This window comes from Talpa occidentalis, unplaced genomic scaffold (genome assembly GCF_014898055.3).
Source record: "Talpa occidentalis isolate TD23 unplaced genomic scaffold, MPIMG_talOcc4v2.1 talOcc4.5, whole genome shotgun sequence".
Classification (NCBI taxonomy): domain Eukaryota; kingdom Metazoa; phylum Chordata; class Mammalia; order Eulipotyphla; family Talpidae; genus Talpa; species Talpa occidentalis.
The window spans coordinates 22979380-23004941 of NW_023604861.1; the positions used below are offsets into that span (position 1 = coordinate 22979380).

A 25562-nucleotide genomic window follows, 5' to 3' on the forward strand; every position below is an offset into this window, starting at 1 on the left:
TTTGTCTGTGATTTCATGGCTTATGCTAATGATACAATTATCTGCAAAGTAAAACTGACATTTTATGACTATAATATGTAGGTAAACACTAAGAGATCATATTTCAATTGCTACCTGTGAGGAAAATAAGCAGTTAGTCTTTAAGTTTTCCTTGGGTTCTTACTTATCTTCAAATAAGTGGCTTGAACATTTGCTAATAGTAAAGAACTAAGAATGAGGAGAGCAGCCAAGTTTTGTCCCATGTGAAAATAGGACTAGGAACTGACAAGAAATGCCTGAAAGGAATTGCCCAGGGCCTCCCCGGTGGTGCAGCGGTAGAACGCTCAGTTGCAAAGCTGCCTGCAGCCTCTGTGGCGCCAGTTTGATCCCCGGCTGCTCCCCGGCCACTGGAGGAGGGTCCCACATGGCGCGCAGACCTCTCCTGCCGCCCGCTGCTCCCCTCAGCAGTGTACTTGGGTCCTTTTGCCTGTTCTGCTCCCCACTCTGGCTCTGGTGAATTCTCTCACCCTCCTGCGCTTCTGACTGTACCCAGTGCTTGTATAAATAAATAAAAATCTTTAAAAAAAAAAAATAAAAGGAATTTCCTGGCGACGCTAAGGAACCACAGGATCACACATGATAACTGTGCCAGCAGCATGGTGATTTGATTTTTCTCCTCCTTGACAGCAGAACCAAAACCAAACCAAGAGTCAGAATTGAGAGTTGGCAAGTTGGGGCATCATCAGGTCAAAGGAATGAGGGCCAAGTTCTCGAGTAAAAGGCTAGTTACTAAAATGCTTCATCAACTCAGGTTACAGTGAACTGTACAGCAGCAGTAACTACAGCAGCAGTCACAGGCTTTGACCAACTGCACCATTAATTAACTACAGTCTTGCATATTTGTCAAAAGAAGCTTCACATCAAAAATGAAGCATTCTAAAACTTACCTACTTTTTCAAAGAAAGTGCTGAAATCAGTGCATTAAGTGCTGGCTGAATACAGACAGAGGGCTGCCAGCAGTGGAAGAGAGGGGGAATTAATAAAAAAGGTCTGTCTCAAATTATCCCTGTTCTGTGTTCCAAAATAAAACAAGTAACTGTTAAAGAAATGTCATACTTATTATAAAAAAAACATTTTATAAAGCAATAAAGCATATTTAAGGTAGTATAACTACACAGTAAAAATTCAGGGCTTGCTAGGAATTTGAGTTCCTTCCACGTGGCTCCTCCCACCTCCCTGTAGAAACACTTTTCCATGTGATGTATCTAGATCATCAGCCTTTTTTTAAGCTTTTTTAGCCCCAGGAACTCTCTGCTTTATGAAACTGACTCACATTTCATCATTTCTGTGTCAAGGAAGTCCAAAGATTCTCTCACTGTGATTTTAAAACGCTGATCCTAAGTCTGCTTACTTAATGTGAAGTAAATCTCATCTTTCTACCACAGGAGAGTCCCTCAGCTACTTAACTCTCCTGCCTCATAGACTCCACACCTCCCTCAACTTCACATCTTCTGTGTAAATGTCCCAATTCTCCTCAGCACTCCTTGACCCTCATGCAACATTTTTCAGTTCTCATATTATCCTACTGACCCTCCACTGAAGAGCTCATTTTCTCAGGTTAATATTCATAAAGTTCTGACATTATGCCAGGCAGCAAGCTGAGGCACTTTTACGAATTATGTCAAATTCCCACCAAAAAAGCTGTGACATCTTATTGTTCCTATTTTATACATAAGGAACCCAAGGCTTAAGCAGCAGTGTGACTTGCCCGAGGTCATACAGAGAGGGCTGGAGCTAGGAGTCGTACCCAGTGGTTCAACTCCTCCGTCTGTGCTTATAACCTCTGTGCTGATGCCAGGCTCCCCACTGCTGTTGTAACAAAGCACCACAACTTAATGGCTTAAAGCAAGTTTATCACCTTATAGTTCTGGAGGGCAGGAGTCCAAAATCAGTCATCACCAGACTAAAAACAATATGTCAGCAGAGCTGCAGTTCCAGGAGAGAATCCATTTCCTTTCCTTTTCCACCTCCAAAAGGTCTCCTTGCACCACCTTAAAACCAGCAGCATCAGGATGAGCTTCTCTCACTCTGCTATCTGCTTCTTTCTGCCTCTTCGACTTACAAGGACAACTGTGATTATATTGGGCTCACCTGGATAATGCAGGCGCCTCTCCCAACTCAAGGGCAACTGATTAGCAACCTTAATTCCATCTCAACCTAATTCTCATTCATCTTGAAACAAATTCACAGGTTCCATAGATTAGAAGTGAGCATCTCTGAGAACCAGAAGCATCAATGAGATAGTGCAAGTCCCAGTTCAGAAGTCAGCAGACTCAAGACCCAAGAAAAGTCCAATGCTTCATTTCAAGTCCAGGAAAAGACCAATGTACCAGGTCCAGTGTTGAGGGTGTAGTTTCCACTTACTCACAGCACAGTCAGACCTTTTGTTCTATTCATATCTTCAACTGAGTCAATGAGGCTGCTCTGTCTCAGTTCCATATCAACAGTCCTCCCTGCTCCTGCAGCTTGGTTGGTCCTGCCTGATTCACACGCCCTCTTTTCCTCTATCTGGAAAATTCCCTTCCCATGCCTTCCTACTCCAACACTTGTCCAGGTCTCTAATCAAATGTCAACTCCAGAAATAACCAAGTATTTTCTCTGAAATACTTTCCATATATGCACCCACGATCATTCTCTAACCATTCACTTTGCTTTTCATTATAATTATTAGTAACTGACAAGATACGGTTGTAAGTATTAGCACCCTTCAGGTTATTACAGATTTACTAACTATACTCCAAACTTTCTCTGCCTTATTTGTGGTCCTGTTCCTATTTTTAAGAACAGTGCCTACTACACAGTAGGTGCTCAATAAATATTTTTGGAAGGGAGGGATAGTCTATCAAGTGAGCAGTGTTCTCATTCCAATTTTATACGTAGTTCCTATTTCTTATTAATGTCATTTGTTTCTCCCTTCCCGATTTCTACATAAAAGGTACCTCCAAAAAATGTTCCAAGTGTTTTTGTAGCTGAATAAAACTGTAATGTATGACATAATCCTTCTTCAACAAATTTTCTTAACTCAAGTTATTTACAGTGTTGCTTTAGTAAGCCTAATTAATTAATGCTTTAAAAAATAATCTGCCCTCAAGGCTAAAGAGTGACACATAAAAGTTCACCTTAAATTTAAAGGGGAGTAAATGTTGGAACTCTAGGGAAATGCTCCTAAACTTGTGCCAATACCATGACTAAGATTATGGCTAGAGATAAAACAGGAGTTTCCTCATTTACAGTGCTGCATCATTATGAGGGTATTGGAAACAACTTCAGTGTTGACACTAAGATTTTAATTTTCCATGCTTGATGATACTTGTCTTGAATTGGGAGTAAGAGAGAAGTCGGGAGACTTGAGGAAATCTAAAATGCTTTATAAATAATTCAACCTCCTCTAAAGTTCTAGTGGGTAAGCAAAATATATACATATATCAAGGCGTGAAGTACTCCTGAGGTTATATAGTTTGGTAAAGGAATGGTAAATCAGTAAAATTTGATTAAAATGTAATCAAACCATCATTTATTTACATGCATTTTATACAAAGTTATTAAAGTATTTGAACTAGTATTTGTTGCCTTGAAGATAACTAATTGGCAATCCTTACTTAGTTTCTCCTCTCACATTTTAGAATTAGATAACTTCAAATTATTTCAAATTACAAATGGTAAGGCTATAGAAATTCCAGTAAAATATGCATGACATATATAACATAAAACATATTATACATACATTACCAAAAAATATTTAAATTAATATACAACCATGGAAAATGTCCATTTTGGTGCATAAAGTAGCCTTATTTTTAGTGAATGGCCAACTTTTGGACTACAATTTCTTATACAAGCATACTAATACATTAATAATGTATTATAACAAAAACAGTACTCTCCTGTATTTTTATTAAGAAAAAGTACTCCATGTTTTTGTTATGGATATATTGATTTTAAAGAAAATATTGAGATTGGCAAACTAGTAAAATAAGAATAGCTAAAATTTTAATGTTTGTGGCACAATTACACAACTGGTAACAGTGATTCCCCTAACCTCTGAAATACAAATATTCTTTTAGGGCAGTTTTAATTATGAGACCACAAATTTAGCAGTTTTAATCAAGTTATGCATGACATATATGTCTGTCCTTCACTGTCTCTCTCTCTTCACTGTCTCTTCACTGTCTCAGATGGAAGAAAGAGAAAAAACTCTAACTCAAACATCAAGAGCTTATCCAACATATATAAAATTTTTCCAATAGAGTAATAGGTAAGAATGAACCAAAATAAATTTTTAGAAACATCTAGCCTTCATTATTTATCAACTGTGAGAAATCAAGAACATAAAAATTAAATAGGTGTTGAGGCAGCAGTAGTGCCAGAACCATTTCATTAGAGGCACCCCTCTGGGTGACTCCCCACTCCTTTCCCTCCACTTGATTTATATCCATTTGGAGATGGAGATCTTGGCAGACAGAATCAGCTCAGTAAAAAGAACACTGCTCTTACTGGCTAAAATACCACACAGGCAAGGTGGACTCAAAAACAATTTGATGGTGGAAACCTAGCCCAAATTTGCTAGGTGAAAGAAATCCTCAATCAGATCTACAAAGTCAGCAATAAAATTCAAGGAATAATAACAGACACCAGTGCCTATCTTAAAGTAGCTCTCAGTATCACCGGGCCATCTCTTCCCATACTCGTCACTGGTTATCAGTGCTTCGTATATGTCAACATCCAAACACATGTCTTATTCATTACTGACTAGAGAAAAGATACACACTGGGTTTGATCCAGAGCAACCCTCAGCCACCACTCCTTCAAGCTAGGTATATATTTCCTGCTGATCCAGGTAACACTAATATTCCTTGAGTATTTCCTCTTCCATCACACAAAACTGATTCCTGACTGACCCAGAAAAGTAACATTCATGAGTGAAAACTGTAATTACACTCATAATTTCTGATATTATTCCAACTTGGATGAGAAAAGAAAGGAAACAGAGGGACTGTATCCCCTAAAAACAATGTCTTCTGGTCTCACATTTTGGTTTCATTTGTAGCAAGAACTTACTAGATCAGTCTCCCCTCTTCCAGCTTCCTTGCCCCCTACCTCTGGGAAAAAGAACGGGACAAATGAACCACTGCTTAAGCAGTTTTCAGGAAAGTACAGGATAAAACCTAGATTAAAATATTTAAATTTTGTAGCTGATTCCTGGGTAAATGTTCCATTGCTGCTGAAAGGGAACAATTGGGAGTTCCCACAGGGGCTTGGTGTGGAGGGTGCCCCACTATTTTGCTGACACCCAGGAGCAGAGGAGAGCGAAGGTGAAAGAATCAGAAAGAATTTTCCACAGGCACAGAAATGTTGAACAGTAACAACCTTCTGAAAATGGCAGTAAGAATGGCCCACCAGACTTGGCTTGTCTCCTGAAGAAGCCATTATGACGGAAGGGAAACTGACACATCCAACAGCTTAAGCTCGCTGGCATCTCTGCCCATTTCCTTCATTCCACAGCATTCCTGAATTAGGAGACAAACTTCCCAGACTCTGTGGTCACACCTTACACATTCCATTCTTGAAAGTAATCTGAAAGAGTAACCCTTTAGAGCCAAAGATGTTCAAATTCAGTCCATATCTTTTTAAAGATTTATTTATTTATACAAGAACTGGGTACAGGCCAGAGGCACAAGAGTGTGAGAGGATTCATCAGAGACAGAGCGAGGAGCAGAACAGGCAGATGGAACGAAGACACTGCTGAGGGGAGCAGCGGGCGAGGCAAGAGAGGTCTGCCGTGCCATGTGGTCATCTCCCTGGACATATTTTTGATGCAACTGTGAATATACTGAATTTTTTTTTAAATCCACTGTGAGATACAACCACTTAAACAAATGATTCAGATTTTCTGGAATAGCACTGCTTTTCGAAGGAGAATTGCAACTCAAACAGATATATCAAATCATCAAACTAGCCCATGTAAAGAGAGTATAGTTTCTTGGCTCTTTAGCTTCTTGGTTTGCAATCAGAAATGATTTTTATCCTATTGGGGTTACTGGCAATACAGAAGGCAGTTTTAATTGACACAAATGGAAGGTGGGGGACATAGTGTTACTGGGTCTATTCAGTGGAGGCAGAGATGCAGCTAAACAACCTACAATGCACAGGACAGACTTCCCACAACGAAGAATTGCCTAGCCCAAAGTACCAATAGTCAGCAGCGCCAAGGTTCAGGAACCTTGTTCAGCTAAATGCCAATAAATCATTAGGGGTTCAAGAAGACAACAAGTGTTAGGGTTAACAACTTCCTTAATGTTCTATACACATATTGTATTTCATGTAAGTAACACATCAGATGGTAAACATTATTCTGGTTGAACAACTCTTTTCATCGTCAGAATATCTTGCCTGTTTCTCAGGATTTTGTTTTGAGGTTGAATTATTTTACCTCCCAAATAAAGTTTAGTTTTGAATTTCAATGATTTGAACATAGCCACATTTAATACCAGCTAATTTTTTGGAAGACTCAAACATTTAGGTCAGAATTTTTTTATTTAGCATGATAAATCAGTCAGATGAAAAGAGTTGTATCTCTTAAAGATCTATGAGACTATGATTACTTTCTACCCAAAGAAAAAAAGTCATATAAATGTTTCAAGCAGAACAATCAATATATTTCTCAATCACCTAAACCTCTTTCTCTGTATCATCATTGCTCAGAGGACAGTTCATACTTCCCACCCAGCTCCATTTGCAAAGGGTAAATCCATATCCTTGACTTCAAAACTAAATATACTTGGTAGCTGAGGTGAGCTGAATAATAGGTATAGGTGAAGGAAAGCGTCAAAAGGAGTATTGGAAGCAGGGATTTGGAGCACTATAACCACTCAGCTTAAGAAACCTGTACACAGAAATTGTGCAATTCTTACCATATTTGACACAACTTGGTTGTATGTACCCTGCACATACCTCCTTTGTAGACTCTCCTTCAACACACACCTGAGTGAGCCAAGGGAAACCCACACTCCTGACTGTAGTGCAGCTAGTCAAGATGATTGCCTTTTCAAGGAACTCATTTGCAGCCTGGCCAGTGAGCTATGCCATCTGCAGTAGGCAAAGGGAAGGTACCTGAACTGTTCAGATTCCCCCCTTGGGAGCCTCAACTAAGATGACATTTCATGTTAGAAATGGAGCAGAAAAAAGTAATTTCATGTAGCATATGGCTACCATGTTTATGGCTGCGCAATGCATGAACAGGGGAGTCCTCTGAAAAATCCTTAAAATAAAATGTCTTACTTATCTTTTTTTTTTTTTTAAAGATTTATTTTGTTTGATTTATTTATTTATTTATTTATACAAGCACTGGGCACAGTCAGAAGAGCGGGAGCGTGAGAGAATTCACCAGAGCGGGGAGCAGAGCAGGCAGAAGGACTGAAGTACACTGCTGAGGGGAGCAGCGGGCGGCAGGAGAGGTCTGCGCGCCATGTGGGACCCTCCTCCTGTGGCCGGGGAGCAGCCGGGGATCGAACAGGTGCCGCAGAGGCTGCGGGCAGCTTCGCAACCCAGCGCTCAACCGCTGCGCCACCGGGGAGGCCCTAAAATGTCTTACTTATCTTGAAAGCATCTCTGCGCTTTGTTGCTGAAAAGCACTAACTGCATGTAAAATTGGTGAAATCTGATTAGGATTGTGGATTGTAAAAATGTCAACTTCCTGACTTTATTTTTTTTTGTTTTTGTTTTTTGTTTTTTGTTTTTTAATAATAAATTTTATTTTTATATTCCCCATAAAACTGCAACACCCCATTCTGACTCCAATCCCTCCCCTCCCGCCCCCCACCCCCCAAAGAGTGTCTCTGGTTCATAGTTTTTTGTTGATTCTGATTTTCACTTTCTTACAGTTATTCATTTTCCTGGTCCCTTATTTAAGTTTTCTAGATTCCTGCTATAAGTGAGACCATCTGGTATTTTTCTTTTTCTTTCTAGCTTATTTCTCTGAGCATGATCCCTTCCAGCGGCATCCATGTTGCTGCAAATTGCATGTGTTTATCTTTTTTGAATGCTGAGTAATATTCCATGGTATATATGTACCACATCTTCTTGATCCAGTCATCTATTTTTGGGCATTTGGGCTGTTTCCAAAGCTTAGCTATTGTAAACAGTGCTGCTATAAACATAGGGGTACAGGTGTTCTTTGGAATTGATGTTTCCGTGTCCTTTGGGTAAATACCTAGGAGTGGAATTGCTGGATCAAAAATATGGAATGCTTCACGAATTTGCGTGTCATCCTTGTGCAGGGGCCATGCTAATCTTCTCTGTATCATTCCAATTTTAGTATATGTGCTGCCAAAGTGAGCACAACTTCCTGACTTTAATACTGCACTATAGTTATGCAAGATGTTACCACTGGCAGAAACGGGTGAAGGGTAAAGAGGTCCCCTCTGTATTGTTGTTTTGATTTGTTTGTTTTTGCAATTTCTATAAATCTGTATTTCAAAATAAGAAATTTTATTCATTTCTGATGCAATATTGGTTTACAATACTGTATATGATTTAGAAGAATAACTTAATACCTCTTCAGAAACTGAAAAGCTTTTTTTAAAAATAATAAGTGTTAACAAAAACATTTGTCTAACCTATCTATAAGATTCCTGCGGCTAACATAACAAAGTATCACAAAGTAGGATGCTTAAACACAATAAAATTATTGTCTGAAAGCTCTGGAGCTATTAAGTCCAAAATCAAAGTGTCCACAAAGTCATGTTCCCTATGAAAACTGCAGGAGAATTCTTCCTTGCCTCTCTTTCTAGCTACTGTGGTTCGTTAGTATCTTTGATGTTCCTTGGCCTGTTGATGCATCACTCCAGTCCTCAGCTGTCTCATAGCACTCTTCCCATATCAGGCTTCATATGGCCAGCTCTATATTTTGGGATTAAGGGCCCACCCTACTCTATTATGACCTCACCTTCAAACAAATTACATCATCTGCAACAACCTTATCCCACAATAAAGTCACATCTTGAGGTACAAGGGTAAGACTTCAATATATTATATCTTTTGGTGGTGGTAGGAAGGACAAAATTCAATTTAAAACACTACCCCATTAAAGACATAATTCTAAAGGCTGCTATTTTTCACAATGGAAATCTTGTTCATTCAAAAAAAAAATCATTTATCTCCTATATGTATCACGCACTATGTTAGGTGCTGTGAACACAAAAATTACCAGTAATTGAAGAGTCTGGCTCCACTGTCTTATCTATCTTCTGTAAGTGTCAAAAACTAAGGCTCCGGACATACTCCTTTTTGGAAAATTCTCGAGGTCAGTGTTTTCCAATTATACTACAACTGCTCTTGGGTGTTCAACAAATGCCAGTCTGCTGTACTTATCCACAGAATATTTTTTATATGGTGCTTTCTTTCTCATTTGCTAATTTTTTAGAGAGAATCTATATTATATTTTACATCATTGTTCATTTTTAAACAATATTTGCTCCCCCCACCCCCTCAGGTGTAGTCCCATAGAGTTTCCTTCCCCAATGCACCCGTGCACCATCACCGCAGTCCCCTGTGCTCCTCCCTCCCTCCCTCTGATCCCTGTCCCGCCTCCTTCCCTGCAGGATGTCTCTGACTTATAATTGTTCATTTTTGCTTTGTTGTGTTTTGTACTGTTATTATTTTTTTACACTGATATCCTATTGGGTTCCCCTATATTCCTGCTATAAGTGAAACCATCTGATATTTTTCTTTTTCCTTTTGGCTTATTTCACTGAGCATAATTCCTTCTAGTTCCATCCACGTTGCTGCGAATTATCTTTCTTGATTGCTGAATAGTATTCCATTGTGCATATATACCACATCTTCTTGATCTAGTCATGTATCTCTGGGCATTTGGGTTGTTTCCAGGTTTTACCTATTGTAAATAGTGCTGTAATAAACCTAGGTGTATCATTTGTTAATTTATTGTCCAGTCCCTGCTCCCCCAACTGGAAAGCAGACTCTTTGACGGTAAGGTCCTTATCATCATTGGTTGCTCCAATATATCTGATATATTTCCTCCAACAAACCAGAAAAACTCTCAATTTAGCAGACACTCAATTATTTGTTATAAGAATCAATATGCTGCAAAGACATTCCCTGAATACCTGTATGTCAGACTAGCTCTATACCACCCCTCTTCATCCCCATCACAACCTACTAGGTAAAAGCTGGAGTTCTAATTCACACTTGAAATTGAGGCGTTGAGAAATTTTGATATCGCCATCCTAACACACAGCATAGAAGGAAGGAGTGAAATGAGGCATGTAATGACTTCAAACCACCTGGGCCAAGCCCAGTTCTGTGGCTGTGGTCACTCTTAAGTGCCTGAATCCAACTGAAAATGATTGGGTCCCTATATTTAGAAAACCATCTTATTTAACATAGCAGAAATACATTTCTTTTAGTTTCTAGAGATAAAAATCCAAACTAGATAGAATTTCTGAAACCTAAAATAGAAATACTTGGAGAGAACTGTGGATTTAAAAATAAAATACATTTGTGCTTTTTTTCTAATCATAAAATCAGAAATTTGAATAAAACCTCTTGTGGCCAATAACAACAAACCACCACCGTTCAAACATTCCAAATATGTGGGGTGTTTGATTGAGATCAAAGACAAATTTCATTTAAAATGCATGTAACTGATCCAAAAAATGACAACTTAAAACCTAAGCATTAAACTAAGAATAACTCAAACCATTTGTAAAGACAGGTATTTTCAATATAATTCAAGCTTCTAATTTTCATAGAAGATATTTTATGTTATTCTCATATAAACATTATTTCTCTTACTAAATTCAAAGATTCTTCCTAGAAAGACTTCAAAAACCAAATTTCTTTCATTTTATTCCTTAAGCAGTACCTTCCTCTCCACAATATTTTAGAATTCATATATATGTGTATGTATATATGTTCATAGGTTTCCTAGCTGACCAAGTTTAAGAGTAATAAAAATGTCATGTCACCTGTCTAGTCATGATTGATATGGAACAGACACAACTTGTTAAGAGGGAATAAATGAACATTTAAGCCCAATTGCTCTGTGAACTCTATATATTCATATATTATATATGTAACGTATAATATATATTTTTAAATATTCTACATTTCAAAAGAAAATAGTAATATTCTGAAAGTTTGAAGGATAAAACAGGAAATTATAATAACCTCTTCTTTTCTTCTCTCCTAGATGGATTTTTTCTAATAATAAACACTCTGTAACCAACTTATTCCTGTCAAAAGTTTGATGAGATACTTATTCATGCCAGCTGAAAACCCAGATATTTTGGTACTCCTACCTTTATTTTTTTCTGCCTTTAACAGCTGAAAATATGAATAGTCAAAGAGAAGGTTCTGAATGTATTATAAACAGCTTGATTACCCCTAAGATAACATAGCTGTTGTTTGTTACACTGCAGTTATTAGCTGTTTAAACCTCATTATTTTATAAAATTACATTTTTAAACTGATTCCTGTCACCAGCCCTCATTCTTCAGGGTTGCTAAATTTTGGAAATTATTCATCATTTGCATTCAGTTATAAATTACTTATTTCCAAAGATATAACTCCACCTTATTATAGGTCTGTCAAGTGCCTTAAGCCACCATTTATATGGTAGTGTGGGGTATTTTTCACATGCAAAATTTTGCATTTAAAGTTAAACACAATCTAGAGAATCATCCATAGTCACTTTATGGATATTATTGAGGAAAATACAGAGAGAGACTTGCCCATCATATAGGATGCTGGGGAAAACACATTATATTAAGAAAAAAGTTAGCAGCTCTTGAGTATTTGACAAATATATCCAAGACCTGTGTGTAAGAGAACACCAAAAATGTAAAAACTGTGGGACATCTGAAAGCCTCCCTAAACTGTAGTCAATTAACAAAAAATATGTGCCGAGATCAGAATGTGACTCTAAACAAAAGCAACATGTGGAAGAAATAAACCGAGAAAGGGATAGATGACATTTGAGGGCACCAAATCAAAACAGACCAAAAAAAAAAAATATAAAAGCCTCCTGACAGAAGGAAAATAGAACTAGAGATATAAAAAAGATATCACTAGAAATAGTTTTCTTGAGCAAAAAAATCCGCAAGCTTAATTTCTATGATAAATCCAGATAAGAAAACCTGTTTATGCCCACTGTTTTACATTTCAAAAACAAATCTAGTTTTTAAGATGATTTATTACTTACCAAACCTGCTATGGGTGTGGACAATCTATTGATCTTCTTAATGACACCAGGTTTGAGCTTATTAATTAAACTGAAAATAAAGAAATAACATATGTAATTATAAGAATGCCAATATCAATTCTGTGTTTTTTTTTAACATTCTCAACAGTCATGCATGTCACTCACAATTCCACCCCCAATGTGCTATTCAGACCAAGAGCCCAACAGAAAGCACCCAAGAAAACAAGTCAAGAAACAGTAAGAACCGTGCTACAAACAATGGTGAGTGGTTCTCTGAGACCAGACACATTCTATATCCCAATGTATGTCCTTAAAAATAGTTACTTCCACATTTATTAATGAAAGGTAATATTTATGGGCCTCCCGGGTGGTTCAAGGGGTTAAGCACAGCTCTGTGAAGCTATCCTCAGCTTCTGCAGCACGAATTCAATACCAGGCCAGCCAGAGAGCTACCCACATGGCACAGCAGACCTTTCCTGTCTCACCAGCTGCTCCCCTCAGCAGTGTATTTCAGTCAGTCTACCTGTTCTGCTCCCCACTCTGTGTCTGGTGAATTCTTTTACCCCCCACACCTCTGACCTGTACCCCAGTTCTTATATGCATAAATAAATAAATCTTTAAAAAAATGAAAGGTAATATTTAATTGTCTCAAATAGCCAGCTTCAGAATTTCTTCATTTGGCCCTAAGAACTCTTTCTCTCTATTAATAATTTTCATTATTTTCTCAAAATGATGGATGCTTACTTTAATAGGTAGCTCCAAAACTGTATTATTTAGTTCTAATCTGCAGCTGCCTAAATGTCAAAAGGAGGAAGGGCCAAGGGGAGGAAGGTGGCCCATGCACCTGCTGCTATGAACAAGCAAGAGCCCAAGAAGGTGGTAATTCCCCTATTGAGAAAAGGCCCCAGAATTTTGGCTTTGGACAACACATCCAGCCCAGAAGGGAGGTCACCCACTGGTCAAATGACCCTACTACACCAGCTACAGAGGCAAGGGGTAATTTCCTATTGGTGGCTGAAAGTGCCTTCTGCCATTAACGAGCAACTCAGACCTGGGAACACAAAACAGCTGCTGGGCTGCTTAAGCTGGCCCACAAGTCCAGACCAGAGACCAAGCAAGAGAAGAAGCAGAGATTGCTGTTGGCACCAAACTGAAAACAAAGCTACTGACAAAGGGGATTTCCCTACTACAAGGCCTCCTGTCCTTCGAGCAGGGGTTAATATTGTTGATCCCCTGGTGGAAAACAACAAGGCTCAGCTGGTAGTGACTGCACATGGCATGGACCCCATCGAATTGGTCATCTTCCTGCCTGGCCTGTGAGAGAGGGTTCCCTACTGCATGATCAAGAGGACGGTGAGGCCAGGGCGGTTGGTCCATAGGAAAATGTGTACAACCATAGAGACCAATTGCACTGACAGATATGATGAAAATCCAATGTCACTACAAAGGCAACGTCCTGGTCCAAAACCTGTGGCTTGGGCCTCCCCTGGTGGTGCAGGTGGTTGAGCGCAGAGTTGTGAGGCTGTCAGCAGCCTCTGCAGTGCTGGTTTGATCCCAGCCAGATGGCGAGGGTCTCACATGGCGCAGCAGACCTCTCCTGTCTCGCCTGCTGCTCCCCTCAGCAGTGTATTCCATCAGTCTGCCTGTTCTGTTCCCCACTCTGTCTCTGGTGAGTCCTCTCATCCTCCCGCACACCTGGCCTGTACCCCGGTTCTTGTATGGACAAATAAATAAATCTTTAAAAAAAAACAAACCTGTGTTTGTGGGCCAAACTGGGAAAGGTGAGGGCAAAAGAACTCACCACCAAACTAGGCAATGAGTGCACTATTGTGTGTCTTCTATACATATAAATAATAACAATTCTCTTTAAAAATGCTTTCAAAAATGTTTAAAATGATAAAAAAAAAACATTGTTTTGCCAGATTTAAAGAGAGCGATGGAACTCACTAAAATAGTCAACTAGTTCTTATTAATATCTCAAGTCCATGATTGCTTTATTATCATAGCAGAATGGCTGGGTGACAACTGTTCCATAACTCCCTAAAATAGGCTCAAAAGTACCTCAGAATCTAATATTGAACAAGTTTAAGTTGCTATGAAAGAATCTGAAAGGACTCATAAGTTCATACTCTAGTGTAAGAGGAGCAACTTCAGTCAGTGGGGAGTGCTCATAGCCAACTCCACAGTAGAAATTGGGACTTTCCAGACTCCATTTCCTGAGCAGTTGCTGATGAGAAATAAAGGTAGAACTTTGGGATAGTTAAGCTGTTGGGGCTTTAGGCAGTTAGATAACTGGTGAGGAGGGTATTTGTGGAGAAGCCACCAGCTTGCCACATGCAGCTTAGGCTTGGACCTTGGCCTCTGCTCAACAGACACTATCTGGGATAGGACAGATGGCATCTGGCCACGTGCCAGCCTATAAATACTCTCTCTCCTTTTTTCTCCTCTCCTCTTCCTTTTCTCACTCGGTGTGTAAATGAATCCTGTTTTTGTCAATTTTCCCCACATGTGTATGTACTTTTGAGCCCTTGCCTGCTTTCTTCAACACATAAGTGTAGACCCACTAACTGGGTCCCAAGTTATCAACCCAGTTCCCCAAGGTTTACTCCATTTCATTAGAACACTAAAAAGGAACACAGCTTTGACAACTGTAACTTAGTAAATACTCTTTTGGTTCTAAGTCTAGATTATTGTGAATTCTGTTTCATTGTTATTCACTAGTACAATGTCAGGCCATGGAGAAATTTAATACTATACAATGCTTATCTATTAATGCTTTTGGCTAATAACTCATTAACCAGTACCAGAAAACAATAACTTGAAACAGTGATTGTTCTATCCAATAATCCATCCATAAAAGAACAATTCTTTATCCTGTAACAGAGTCCTAAAAGAAAGCAAATAAAGGAGAAAGAACCAAACATTCTTAATTTACTGGTCTCTTCTTCACAACCGCAGACAGAAAAAAATATCTGACACTGTGGAATGTCATTTCTTTAAACACTCCACAGATTTATATATACACCTGAGTGTGCTGAAAATAAAAAAAGACAAAAGTCTCGATTTAATAACCTTCAGAATGTTGTTCAACAGGATTCAAATCACAAAACAGTGGCTTATGAAGATTTACTCTGGTGAACAAAAGATGTTTTTCTGTTTTCATAGCTTCTTCACAATAAGATCTTCGGATAATTTAATACAGATAATAAAAACATCTCCTTGACTTTAAGCATTTCCTAGGCCTATTTGCTCCGTGGTTGCTAATATCTGATTTGTCCACTAAAAGTCATGTAGAAAGGCGAATCTCTCCCTGCATTGTTGCATTATTTTTCATTAATCACTAGCTGAGAAGCTAAAAAAGAATTGAGCAGGTTTATAAGAAATGACCATTCCAAATTAGTTCTTCTAGTTGTTCCCTATTAACCAGGTCTAATCCTGGTGGTATTCTTGCAGTACATAGAAGAACTAGTAACTAAAACATTACTTGAGAGAACCATAATTCCTCATAGTAGAAATAAAGAAATGAGTAGTAGTTGACCACTAGCTTGGCTGTGATTTTACTATAGTAACTGGGATCTTGAAATATGATTTTTATGTGCTGTTAAGCATAAAATATGCATCATATTTCAAAGGCTTGGTCTTATGAAAGTAAAAATCTTATTTTCAATTGAATGCTAAAATATTTTGAATATTAACAAAATATATTATTGAATAGTTAAAAAATGCAATTTTTCAGTGATATAAAAAATCGGAGATTAGTATGAGCTGGAGTAACCTATGAAATGTGAGGAAAGTCTGGCATTGTTTCTTTATTAGAAAAAGAGTGTCATAAATTCCTCCTCCACCCATTTGAGTCATTAATGACTTTGGCGAGATCATTCAGCTACCTGTTTACTTCACTTGCTGTTTCTGTATTACAGTGTTAATATCAAGAGTATTTTTAATGCAGTTTTGGAATAATAATCACAGAGCTTACTCACAATTAAGTTAGTCAAAGGAAGTAAAAGATGAAAGGAAAATAGAACAAAAAATGCAATATCCCAGTAATGAGCTAACCGACCCCTCCTCACCAGGGCTATTACTTGGAAGCAACATACACACAGTGGATTTGCATTCCTTCATGCCTGAGCATCGTGGCTCTCAGACAAACATGGAAACAGCACAAGGAAAAAAAACAACATTCCAGATAACACACAACCTACCCTCTCAAAAGCTGCACCACTAGAGGAAAATGCTGTTTTATTTTGTCAACTGTCAAAAAGGTCAACTTCTTCAGAAATATGGACAAAATGCGCATAAAGTTCTGGCAAATACTGAACATTCAATCAAATTATGAATCATAAATTATTTTCATACACAATGAAAGGAGTAATTCAGTATTTGCCTATCTTAAAAATATCAGTTTTATACTTTCATTTCATTTTATAAAAATCTGAACTGTGAAGTCTGAGTACATCTAAAGGAACAGGAACATCATTGTATTTTAAAATACAAGTGCCACAGAGGAGAGACAATACTCTCTTTAACAAACAGAACTCATACATCAAAGTGTTCTTCAGTTGCACACACGCAAATCCTAAAAAGAACACTGACTTTACCTCACTGGCTTCATCAAGAATCAAGCAGCACAATAACCTTCTAGATAACTCTGTGCACAAAGATCTAGCGGTTCAAGGGACCTCTTTATCTGCCTGCATCTGTTCATCCTCCTTATCCTATGTGGAATCATATTTCTGCCTTCCCCAAACAGTCTCTTAGGTCAAAGCATAAACCTGGGTACATGCTTTGCAAACACATCAGAGGTTTGCTCTTTTGGTAAGATTAAAAGCAGAGCAGAAAACAACTAGTCTCTTGCTGGTGGCACAAGGGTTAAACACAACCAATGAAGCAATCTGCAGTCACTACAGCACGTGTTCGATTCCCGACCAGCCAGGAGCAACACCCATGGCGCTGCAGATCTCTCCTGACTCGCCTGCTGCTCCCCTCAAGAGTGTACTTTGGTCAATCTGCCTGTTCTGTTCCCCACTCTGTCTCTGGTGAATCCTCTTACCACCACCCCCACCCTGCCCCCACACCTCTGGCCTGTACCCCAGCTCTTGTATGCATAAATAAATAAATCTTTAGGAAAAAAAAAACTCCCATGGCAGAGCATTCTCATAGGAAGACCTTCAACTTCTTTCCATCAGCTCATCCCTCCAGTTGTTGCCCACTTTGTTTTCTTTTCCTCCCCCAAATATGCTACCTACCCCCTTCAAAGGAGATGACTGACACAACAACAGATGCAAGTCACTTGACTCTGCTTGGAACCCTTGTCAGCTGGGAATGTGACCTGCCATTAAATATAACTTGGAGGTGACAATTAAACTCCATATAAAGCCAATACAGAGTCTAGTTCAGTTATGCAAGTTTTCGCATTTTTGACTATGGTCTACAGCACTGTGTATGATTCAGAGATGTAAGATCACACCTCTCCAGATGTATGTCACCACACCACACCCACCAGCAGGTACCCAGAGTTCTCCCCCATAGTTCACTGGGGCACTCTCCACACTCTGCTCTCCACCCCCCATGCCACACACACCCCTGTATTCTCAAATCTACAATCAGACTTCCAGGGTTTGTTACTGGTTTGGTTATGTCTGACCCTTTGTTTCATTTCTCTATATTCACACATAAGTAAAAGCTTCTGGTATTTCTTTCATCTTCTGATTTATTTTGCTTAGCATAATCCCCTGTAGTTCCATTTGTGTTGTTGCAAATGGCAAGAGTCCATCTTTTCTTTTTCAATAGCAGAGTAGTAGTCCTTTGTGTACATATACATCTTCCATATCCACTCATGTCCTTGGGTTGTTTCCTTAACTTACCTAGTGTAAATAGTGCTGCTATGAGCATAGGTTTTACTGAGAATTAGTTTGACGCTATCTGTTAGTCTCCAGAAACTAGCTTCAAATGCTAAACCTCATTTTCCCCTTTAACATAAAGCTCTTCCGTAAAATTAGAAAATTTAGGCACTCCTTTCTACTTCCTATTTCCAAAGATTTTCTCTAATATGCCAGAAAGAATAATGTGGAAGAACATCAATACAAGGAGTAAATTTTTTAACCTATGAATCATGTGGTCATTCACACATCCGTATTTCTAAGTTTTCTGTCAGCCACATTTGCTAAATATATAAGTATAAATACTTTATATGTTAAAAAATAGAAATGTCTCCACATTAGTCCAATTTTTTCTACTTGTAACTATTTTTTATATAATAAAGATATTAGACATTTCCTTTCAAATTAAAAAGAAATGACTTTTATCTGTTAGATGGCATTCTTTGTGTGTTACTTTTATTCTACATGCAAACTCTGATCAGCGAAGATTTGCATGCCAACTGCAAACAGAGCTCAACGTTGTGATCAGCCACAGGGCAAGCGGATGCAAGGCTGCTCAGCACAAGGGGAGCCTGGCCGCCCAGACCGTGTTTCCAGTCTCTTACCCCAGCCTCTGTCAGTTCGTAGGCACAAACTCACTGTCTTTTTTTTTTTTTTAAGATTTATTTATTTATTTATACAAGCACTGGGTACAGCCAAAAGCACAGGAGGGTGACAGAATTCACCAGAGCCAGAGAGAGGAACAGAACTGGCAGACCGACGAAGTACACTGCTGAGGGGAGCAGCGGGCACGGCAGGAGAGGTCTGCGCGCCATGTGGGACCCTTGCCGGTGGCCAGGGATTGAACAGGCGCTGCAGAGGCTGCAGGCAGCTTCGCAGCTCAGCGCTCAACCACTGCGCAACCAGGGGAGGCCCTCACTGCCTGTCATTTAATGCAGATATTTCTATGAATGATTCAAAACCCCTCTCTTCTTCACAGAAATAAGTTTAGAAAAAACCTTACCTATAGTTTCACTCAAAGTCTAGAAATGGTTTTTGCTTTTCCCAACAAGGATGTCTCCCCTGTTATTTTTTCTCTGACCAGGTCAGTCAAATCTTGATGTTTTCTCCAAACTGCCCAGTGTTGAGAATAAACTATCGGATATATTAACTTGGACTAATTATCTTAAGTATCTAAGATTTTAAATAAAATCTAAATTCATAAGCTGTAATATTTAAGAATAATACCACCTTATGTGCTATGTCACCATGGGTAAAGCAACAAGCATATTTAAAGTCTAAAGGCATTCATGATCACTTTTTTTTTTTAATGACTGGTATTAAAATTGATATGTGCAATTTCTAGATTCCTGTAGTAGTGATTTTTAATACTGCTGAATTACCTTATGAAGCTAATAAATAGTTGTTTACTCATTAAGATGAGAAAGTGTGGAATGGTAACAAGTCAATAGCTTGTGATTGTTATGACAGGACCTTCTTATCTCACTCACTGCTCTGTCAGGAGTATCCTGAGGTGAACTGAACCAAGCATGAGACATCTGACAACAGGTTCCTCTTTTGATAAACAACCTCCACAGTAATGGATCTCACTGTGGAGCAGGAACGTTCCCAATACCATAGCAATATTTATGGGTGTCTAGCAACCCACACCGGTTCTGATTTTACATGGGTATTGTATTAAATTTATAAATCAACATCTTTTACTCCATACAGAAAATAAGCTTATCATTCCATTTCTTTAGTCTTACAATTTACCATTTCATTTTCAAAATACAAAAACGTCCCACATATTTCTCTAAACAGTTTTCTAAACTTTGTCACTATCATTTTTATTCATTAGCACCCATTTCATTTTCTGTCTGATGAGTGTTGGTTCTGATTGCCACAAAAATTCTAGAGAATAAATTTCTCACTCTAGTCTCTCACTCTTTTTAATTTACATGACACCATTATATATTTGTCCTTTTATAGTATCATTCCCTTTATCTACTTCTTATTGCACTAACAGAGTTCCCAACTTACCAGTTCACATCAAACAAACTGTCTTCTCATGTTCACCTGAGCACCTTCATTTACATTGCAAATCTACTTTGATAACCTCTTGCTGTTCAACTTTAACATGGATGGCTTATAGCACATATACTTAGTACATACATTACTCCCTTTGTTTTTAATAGACTATCATTCTCATTTACTCCCCAGAGGCCCAATCAATGAAGTATATTCTCTCTCTTTGATGATGGTACATTCAGGATCCATGAAACATACGGACTAAGCTTTGAACCTTCAAATTTCAGGACACAATAGAAAAAACATCTACAAAATTTCTAAAAAGTCTGTACAACAGGGCACCATAACAGAAGTGAATTTTTAAATTGATTCCTGCCAATCTGACTTTCAATTTGATAGCGCACTTCTTTTTTTAACAATGTTTTTGCTCTACCTGTATATAAAATTAAAAGAAACACAACTGACCACAGAGTTTAAAAAGCGTGTACAGACAGCAACCATAAAGTACTGCCATGAAAAAAAAGCATATTAATCATTTCTTATTTATCTTTATGAACTACAATACTGGTATCTTTGTTTGCTACTGCTACATTATCAATACTATGGATACTTCAAAGTTTGTATTAACATAAGTGAAGAAAACCTTTTTCACTACTTAAATTTTCAATGGCCATAATAACGGATGGGGTTAAGAGATGGTGTTGGCATAGTGAGAGCTCTATGGAAGCAACTATCACCTCAGGAAATTCAGTGCCATAAACAGCCCTAAGAAAAAGCCTTTGCCATTACAGATAGGCCTCTGAGCTTCTCTTGTTGCCCAGAATAGAAGCCCTGGGGCTCACTGATGTCACTATACTGATCAAAGCCTGCAGCCCTAGAAAAGGACAGGGCTGTCCTGCATGAATGAGAAGAAACCAAGTTCTTCTTAAAAGAATCACCTGAGTATCCCATAGTAAATTAACAGGACCATTTTTTTTCAATTGTTTTATTCTTTTCCTGTTGGATGTGTCTAACAAAGCATTTGTTGTGTTTAGCCTTATAGCATAGCAGCTAATAACACATATAATTAGAACAGGATTTCTCAAACCCAATAGGTGAACATCTTGCTCCAATCTTTCCAAGCTGAAAGCCATGGAAAAGAAGGTCTTGCGAGGGTGAGAAGAGTTTCTCAATAATGTGAGCCCCATAGCTCAAAGAGGATCAACTTCTGGTGCACAGCTGTCCTGGGACAGAGCAAACTCTTGGCCTTATTCCCAGGATGAGAAGTATAGATTGACTAACTGGAGACACAGCCAATAAAACTATCTTCAAATACATCTCCTTACTTCATAAGGAGAATAAAGCCTGTTTTCATTTGAGTATTTCCATGATTGCTATCAGAAATGAGTCCAGATGAGTAACTGTGAAATGACTAACTCCTATCACTGGCTGGATAGGTCTCAACTAAATATAAATAAATATATATATATATATAAAAGATTTATTTATTTATGCAAGAACTGGGGTACAGGTTAGAGGCGCAGGAGGGTGAGAGAATTCACCAGAGACAGAGTGGGGAGCAGATCAGGCAGACAGACTAAAAACACTGCTGAGGGGAGCAGCAGGTGAGGCAGGAAAGGTCTACCATGCCATGTGGGTTTCTCCCTGGCCAGCTGGGAATCAAATCCATGCTGCAGGGGCTCTGGACAGTCTCATAGCTCAGCGCTCAATCCACTGCAACACTGGGGAGACCCTCAACTAAATATATTTAGAGAAGAGAGAAATAATTCTGCTAGAACCACAGAGTAAGAAAGGATTGTGGATATTTCTGTGGTGGCAAATCTCCTGTTTGCAAAACATACAGTAAGGTAATCCTCAGGGACATGGATAAACACCAAAGATAAAAGATAGATGAATGAATACCATTAATAAAACTCATAGAAAATTGCAACAAAGACCTAAAATCATTTTACAAACTCTTGTCAATCATTTTACTAAACAGAAACACCTCCCCCGCCCCCAATTAGATTTTGTTCCCACCCCACTGGTTAATAAAGAGAGATTACATGTCTAATGTGTACAGTAGGGAAGATTACTATAACAGACTCTAACAAGGGAGCATTCTTTAGCCCTCAACATATTATATCCCACATTCAATCAAACTAAATGATACAAAATGATCAGCAGAAGCTACTGACTTCAATCATCAATCAGATTAAGAGGTAATAAATGCATATAACTATCCTCATTACTCAGATGTGTATCTTGTCCAAACCTCAGCACAGTTTAAACACAAATTATCTGAAATGTTAGCACTCTACTGCCATTTGGTAGAAAGCTATAATCAGTTTCTTCCAACTCAACCTTGATATTTCAGAATGCCAGCTCAAAAAGAATGCCCTATTACCAAAGGATAAAAGATGTTTGAAATACTAGATAACATAAGAAAAATATTTAATGGTGATAATGAACCAGGATACATGGAGATTTTTAATTGGCAACAAGCAGACCCTACATTTTACAAGAATCAGTATTTTTTAAGGCAAAGAACCAAGTAGAAGTCAGTCTTTCTCTGTAAGGAAATTAATTCAGGTTTTAAAAATAGACTAATCCTACTTCAAACAAAACCTGAAAAGTCTTCTGGGTAAAACATTCTCAAGGACAGATGGCTTACTATATTTATCATTAATTTAGATGTCAGGGTTTACCACACCAGGCTTCTGAACAGTTGATTCTGTACAGGGAACTGGGTGAGAGAAGTTGCAGAAGTGAGCATATAAATTATAAGAATGTACTTACCAGCAGTCTTTTGTCAGTAACAGAACATACTCATTTGACTTTTTTTCCAGTACTACCTCTTTTTTATTAATATGCCTTCATTACCCAGTGGCTAAAAACAATGTGCTTCACAAACAAGAGAAGATTCTTTTTTTTTTTAATAGAGACATTTTTTTTATTTATTTGTTTGTTTGTTTGTTTGTTTTGTTTATACATGCACTGGGTACAGTCAAAAGTGCAGGAGGGTGAGAGAATTCACCAGAGCCAGAGCAGGGAGCAGAGCAGGCAGAAGGACCGAAGTACACTGCTGAGGGGAGCAGCGGGCGGCAGGAGAGGTCTGCGTGCCATGTGGGACCCTCCTCTGGTGGCCGGGGAGCAGCTGGGGATCGAACCGGCGCAGCAGAGGCCACGGGCAGCTTCGCAACCCAGCGCTCAACCACTGCGCCACCGGGGAGGCCCAAGAGAAGATTCTTTTTAACACAAACATCATGTGTGCCCCACGGTAGACTGTGTTTGTTACTACAACATATTTACTCAGGCTACATTTGGGAGACAATCTTCTATAGAATACTGGGCACTGGGCAAATTGACTAGACTTATCCGGTAATGCACAAATCCCCCTGGTATTACTTCAATTAGGAAACTAGCTAGCAACAGGTCATTGAAAGATTATGACTTAAAGTGACATTTATTTCAAAAGCCAGTATCTCTCTAAACATGTATCCAAATGCCTGCTGTGACCACGAAGACAGAACTTATATATTTATTCTTTTTGTACTGCCTGTGGCCAGCTTTTCATCAACTGAATATTCTAATTGATAATAATATGCTCCTTTCAGATTGGGTACAGTTTTTGAAAATCACCTGAAAACATTAAGAACTCAGGATGGTATATAAAATGCATTTTATTCTATTTTTTCATTTTTATTGGAGTAATACTGGCTTACAACACTAAATGAGAGTCAGAAATATAGGATCACATCCCTTCAGATGTATCATTATCAAGTATGTTTAATGACCTAGTAGTGGAGGCATGTCCCCAAAAAGGGATCCCTAAAATTGTTTTGATTGATAGTTCAGTCCTACAAGTATGTCACCACAAAGTAACTTCTTTTAAAAGATTGCTTATTTGGACTACATGCTATTTTATGTGTAAAGCAGCTCCGTTTCATAGACACACTTCTTACATAAACCCAGCTAACATCAGTCCTGCCTTGTGGGGCTTACAATTGACATCAAACGTATTTTGCTGCAAACACATGGCTCTTTCTAGCATGCTTTCCCCCTTCATTCTTCTCAATACATCAGAACACATTTAAATCATATAGAACACATTAACTCACACAGTTTAAAAGCAAGATAATTTCCTGTGAATGATCAATTGGGCTGACCATATGAACCTACTAAAATTAGTTTAAATTGTTTGGGAATATTTCTGATGTGACATTATAGAGGACTAGAAACATCCCTTAAGCTTTATTAATGGCTTTTCTTCATGTCTGTCCTAGTATATATCAGGTGGAGTCACATGAAATTGACATTTCCATTTATAGTTGAATATCAACAACTTCACACAGTTCAATGTAATAATATTTGCTCTAAGACAAATGGAGACTATTATCTGCATGCTCACCTTCCTATCAACAATATATATTTATACAAAGTTTGACAGTGTAAACAACCTTAATATATAAACAATGGAAGTTGGCAACTTCATGAATTAGGCAAATCACTAATCACTGATCTCTACTTCACAGATGAAAAAATAAAGCTCAGATGTTAAGTTACTTGATCAAATGACCAAAAGTAATGGACCAAATCTAAGCCCTCAACTCCTTGTCTCTGCTGAAAACAATCTCCTTTAAAAGGATAATCAAAATCATTCAAGTACTAGCATATAACACTCCCAGTGCTTACATGCGGACAGATTCCAAAAATACCTATGTGATAAGTGTCTAGATAGGAATACTTAAGTGCCCTCAAAAATGTGGGTGCGTACTTTAAGTACATTCTTATAATTTATATGCTCACTTCTGCAACTTCTCTCACCCAGTTCCCTGTACTTACATCCATTGGTCTACTTGCTCCTCATCACCCAAGGCCACATTCCTATCTAACAGTATAGTGCATCCACTAGAGAACAAAAAAGTTCACTAATATACAATGTAGGCCCCATTCTATCAGGCTTGGAACCACCTATTTTACTTATGGTAACCAAAATCTGAGAAAATATTCTCAATAATAACATGTTCACTGAATGAGTGACCCAAAAGCCCAACTGACTGTCATTGTCACTTAAAGCTTTAAAGAAAAAATTGCTATTGTCTAAATGTGTTCTACAATCATCACTATTATTGATCAGGGAAAGGTTTCATATTAACAATTCCATATCATAGGATATTCACGTTAAGTAATAATAATAGCTGGTAAAATATACTAAGGCTTCCTGCTCAACCACCCACACCACTGGCCCATCAAGTAATAATAGAATCTTTCTTATTTACTAATTAAAAATAATATATATTTCACCAATGCTATCTTTAGATACAGAGACTGATAACCCCTTCCAACTGATTGTCTCTTACTGTGGGGTGTCAGTTGGCAGGATCAGATCTCACCTGTGATCAAGAAAACACATCTGTGACTATGGTGGCCAT

The 25562-nt window shown here is 38.3% G+C and overlaps 1 protein-coding gene, 1 non-coding gene and 1 pseudogene across 8 annotated transcripts in view; 1 reads left to right on the plus strand and 2 right to left on the minus strand.

Annotated features, from left to right (window-relative positions):
- LMO7 (LIM domain 7) overlaps positions 1-25562 on the minus strand; it is a 196330-nt gene that overhangs the window by 106322 nt on the left and 64446 nt on the right. For 6 of the 7 annotated variants that reach the window (XM_054701383.1, XM_037528915.2, XM_054701384.1 and 3 more), the window contains one exon: positions 12260-12329. In XM_054701383.1, coding sequence (XP_054557358.1) covers positions 12260-12329 — 70 coding nt within the window. Of the gene's footprint in view, positions 1-1897; positions 1926-12259; positions 12330-25562 lie in introns of those variants that run through there. The other variant, XM_037528913.2, reaches the window with a different exon arrangement.
- LOC119259977 (U6 spliceosomal RNA) lies at positions 8271-8377 on the minus strand. Its single transcript, XR_005128624.1, has one exon. It is a non-coding gene; the product is annotated as a U6 spliceosomal RNA (small nuclear RNA).
- On the plus strand, positions 9010-13632 carry LOC119259620 (60S ribosomal protein L7a-like; annotated as a pseudogene).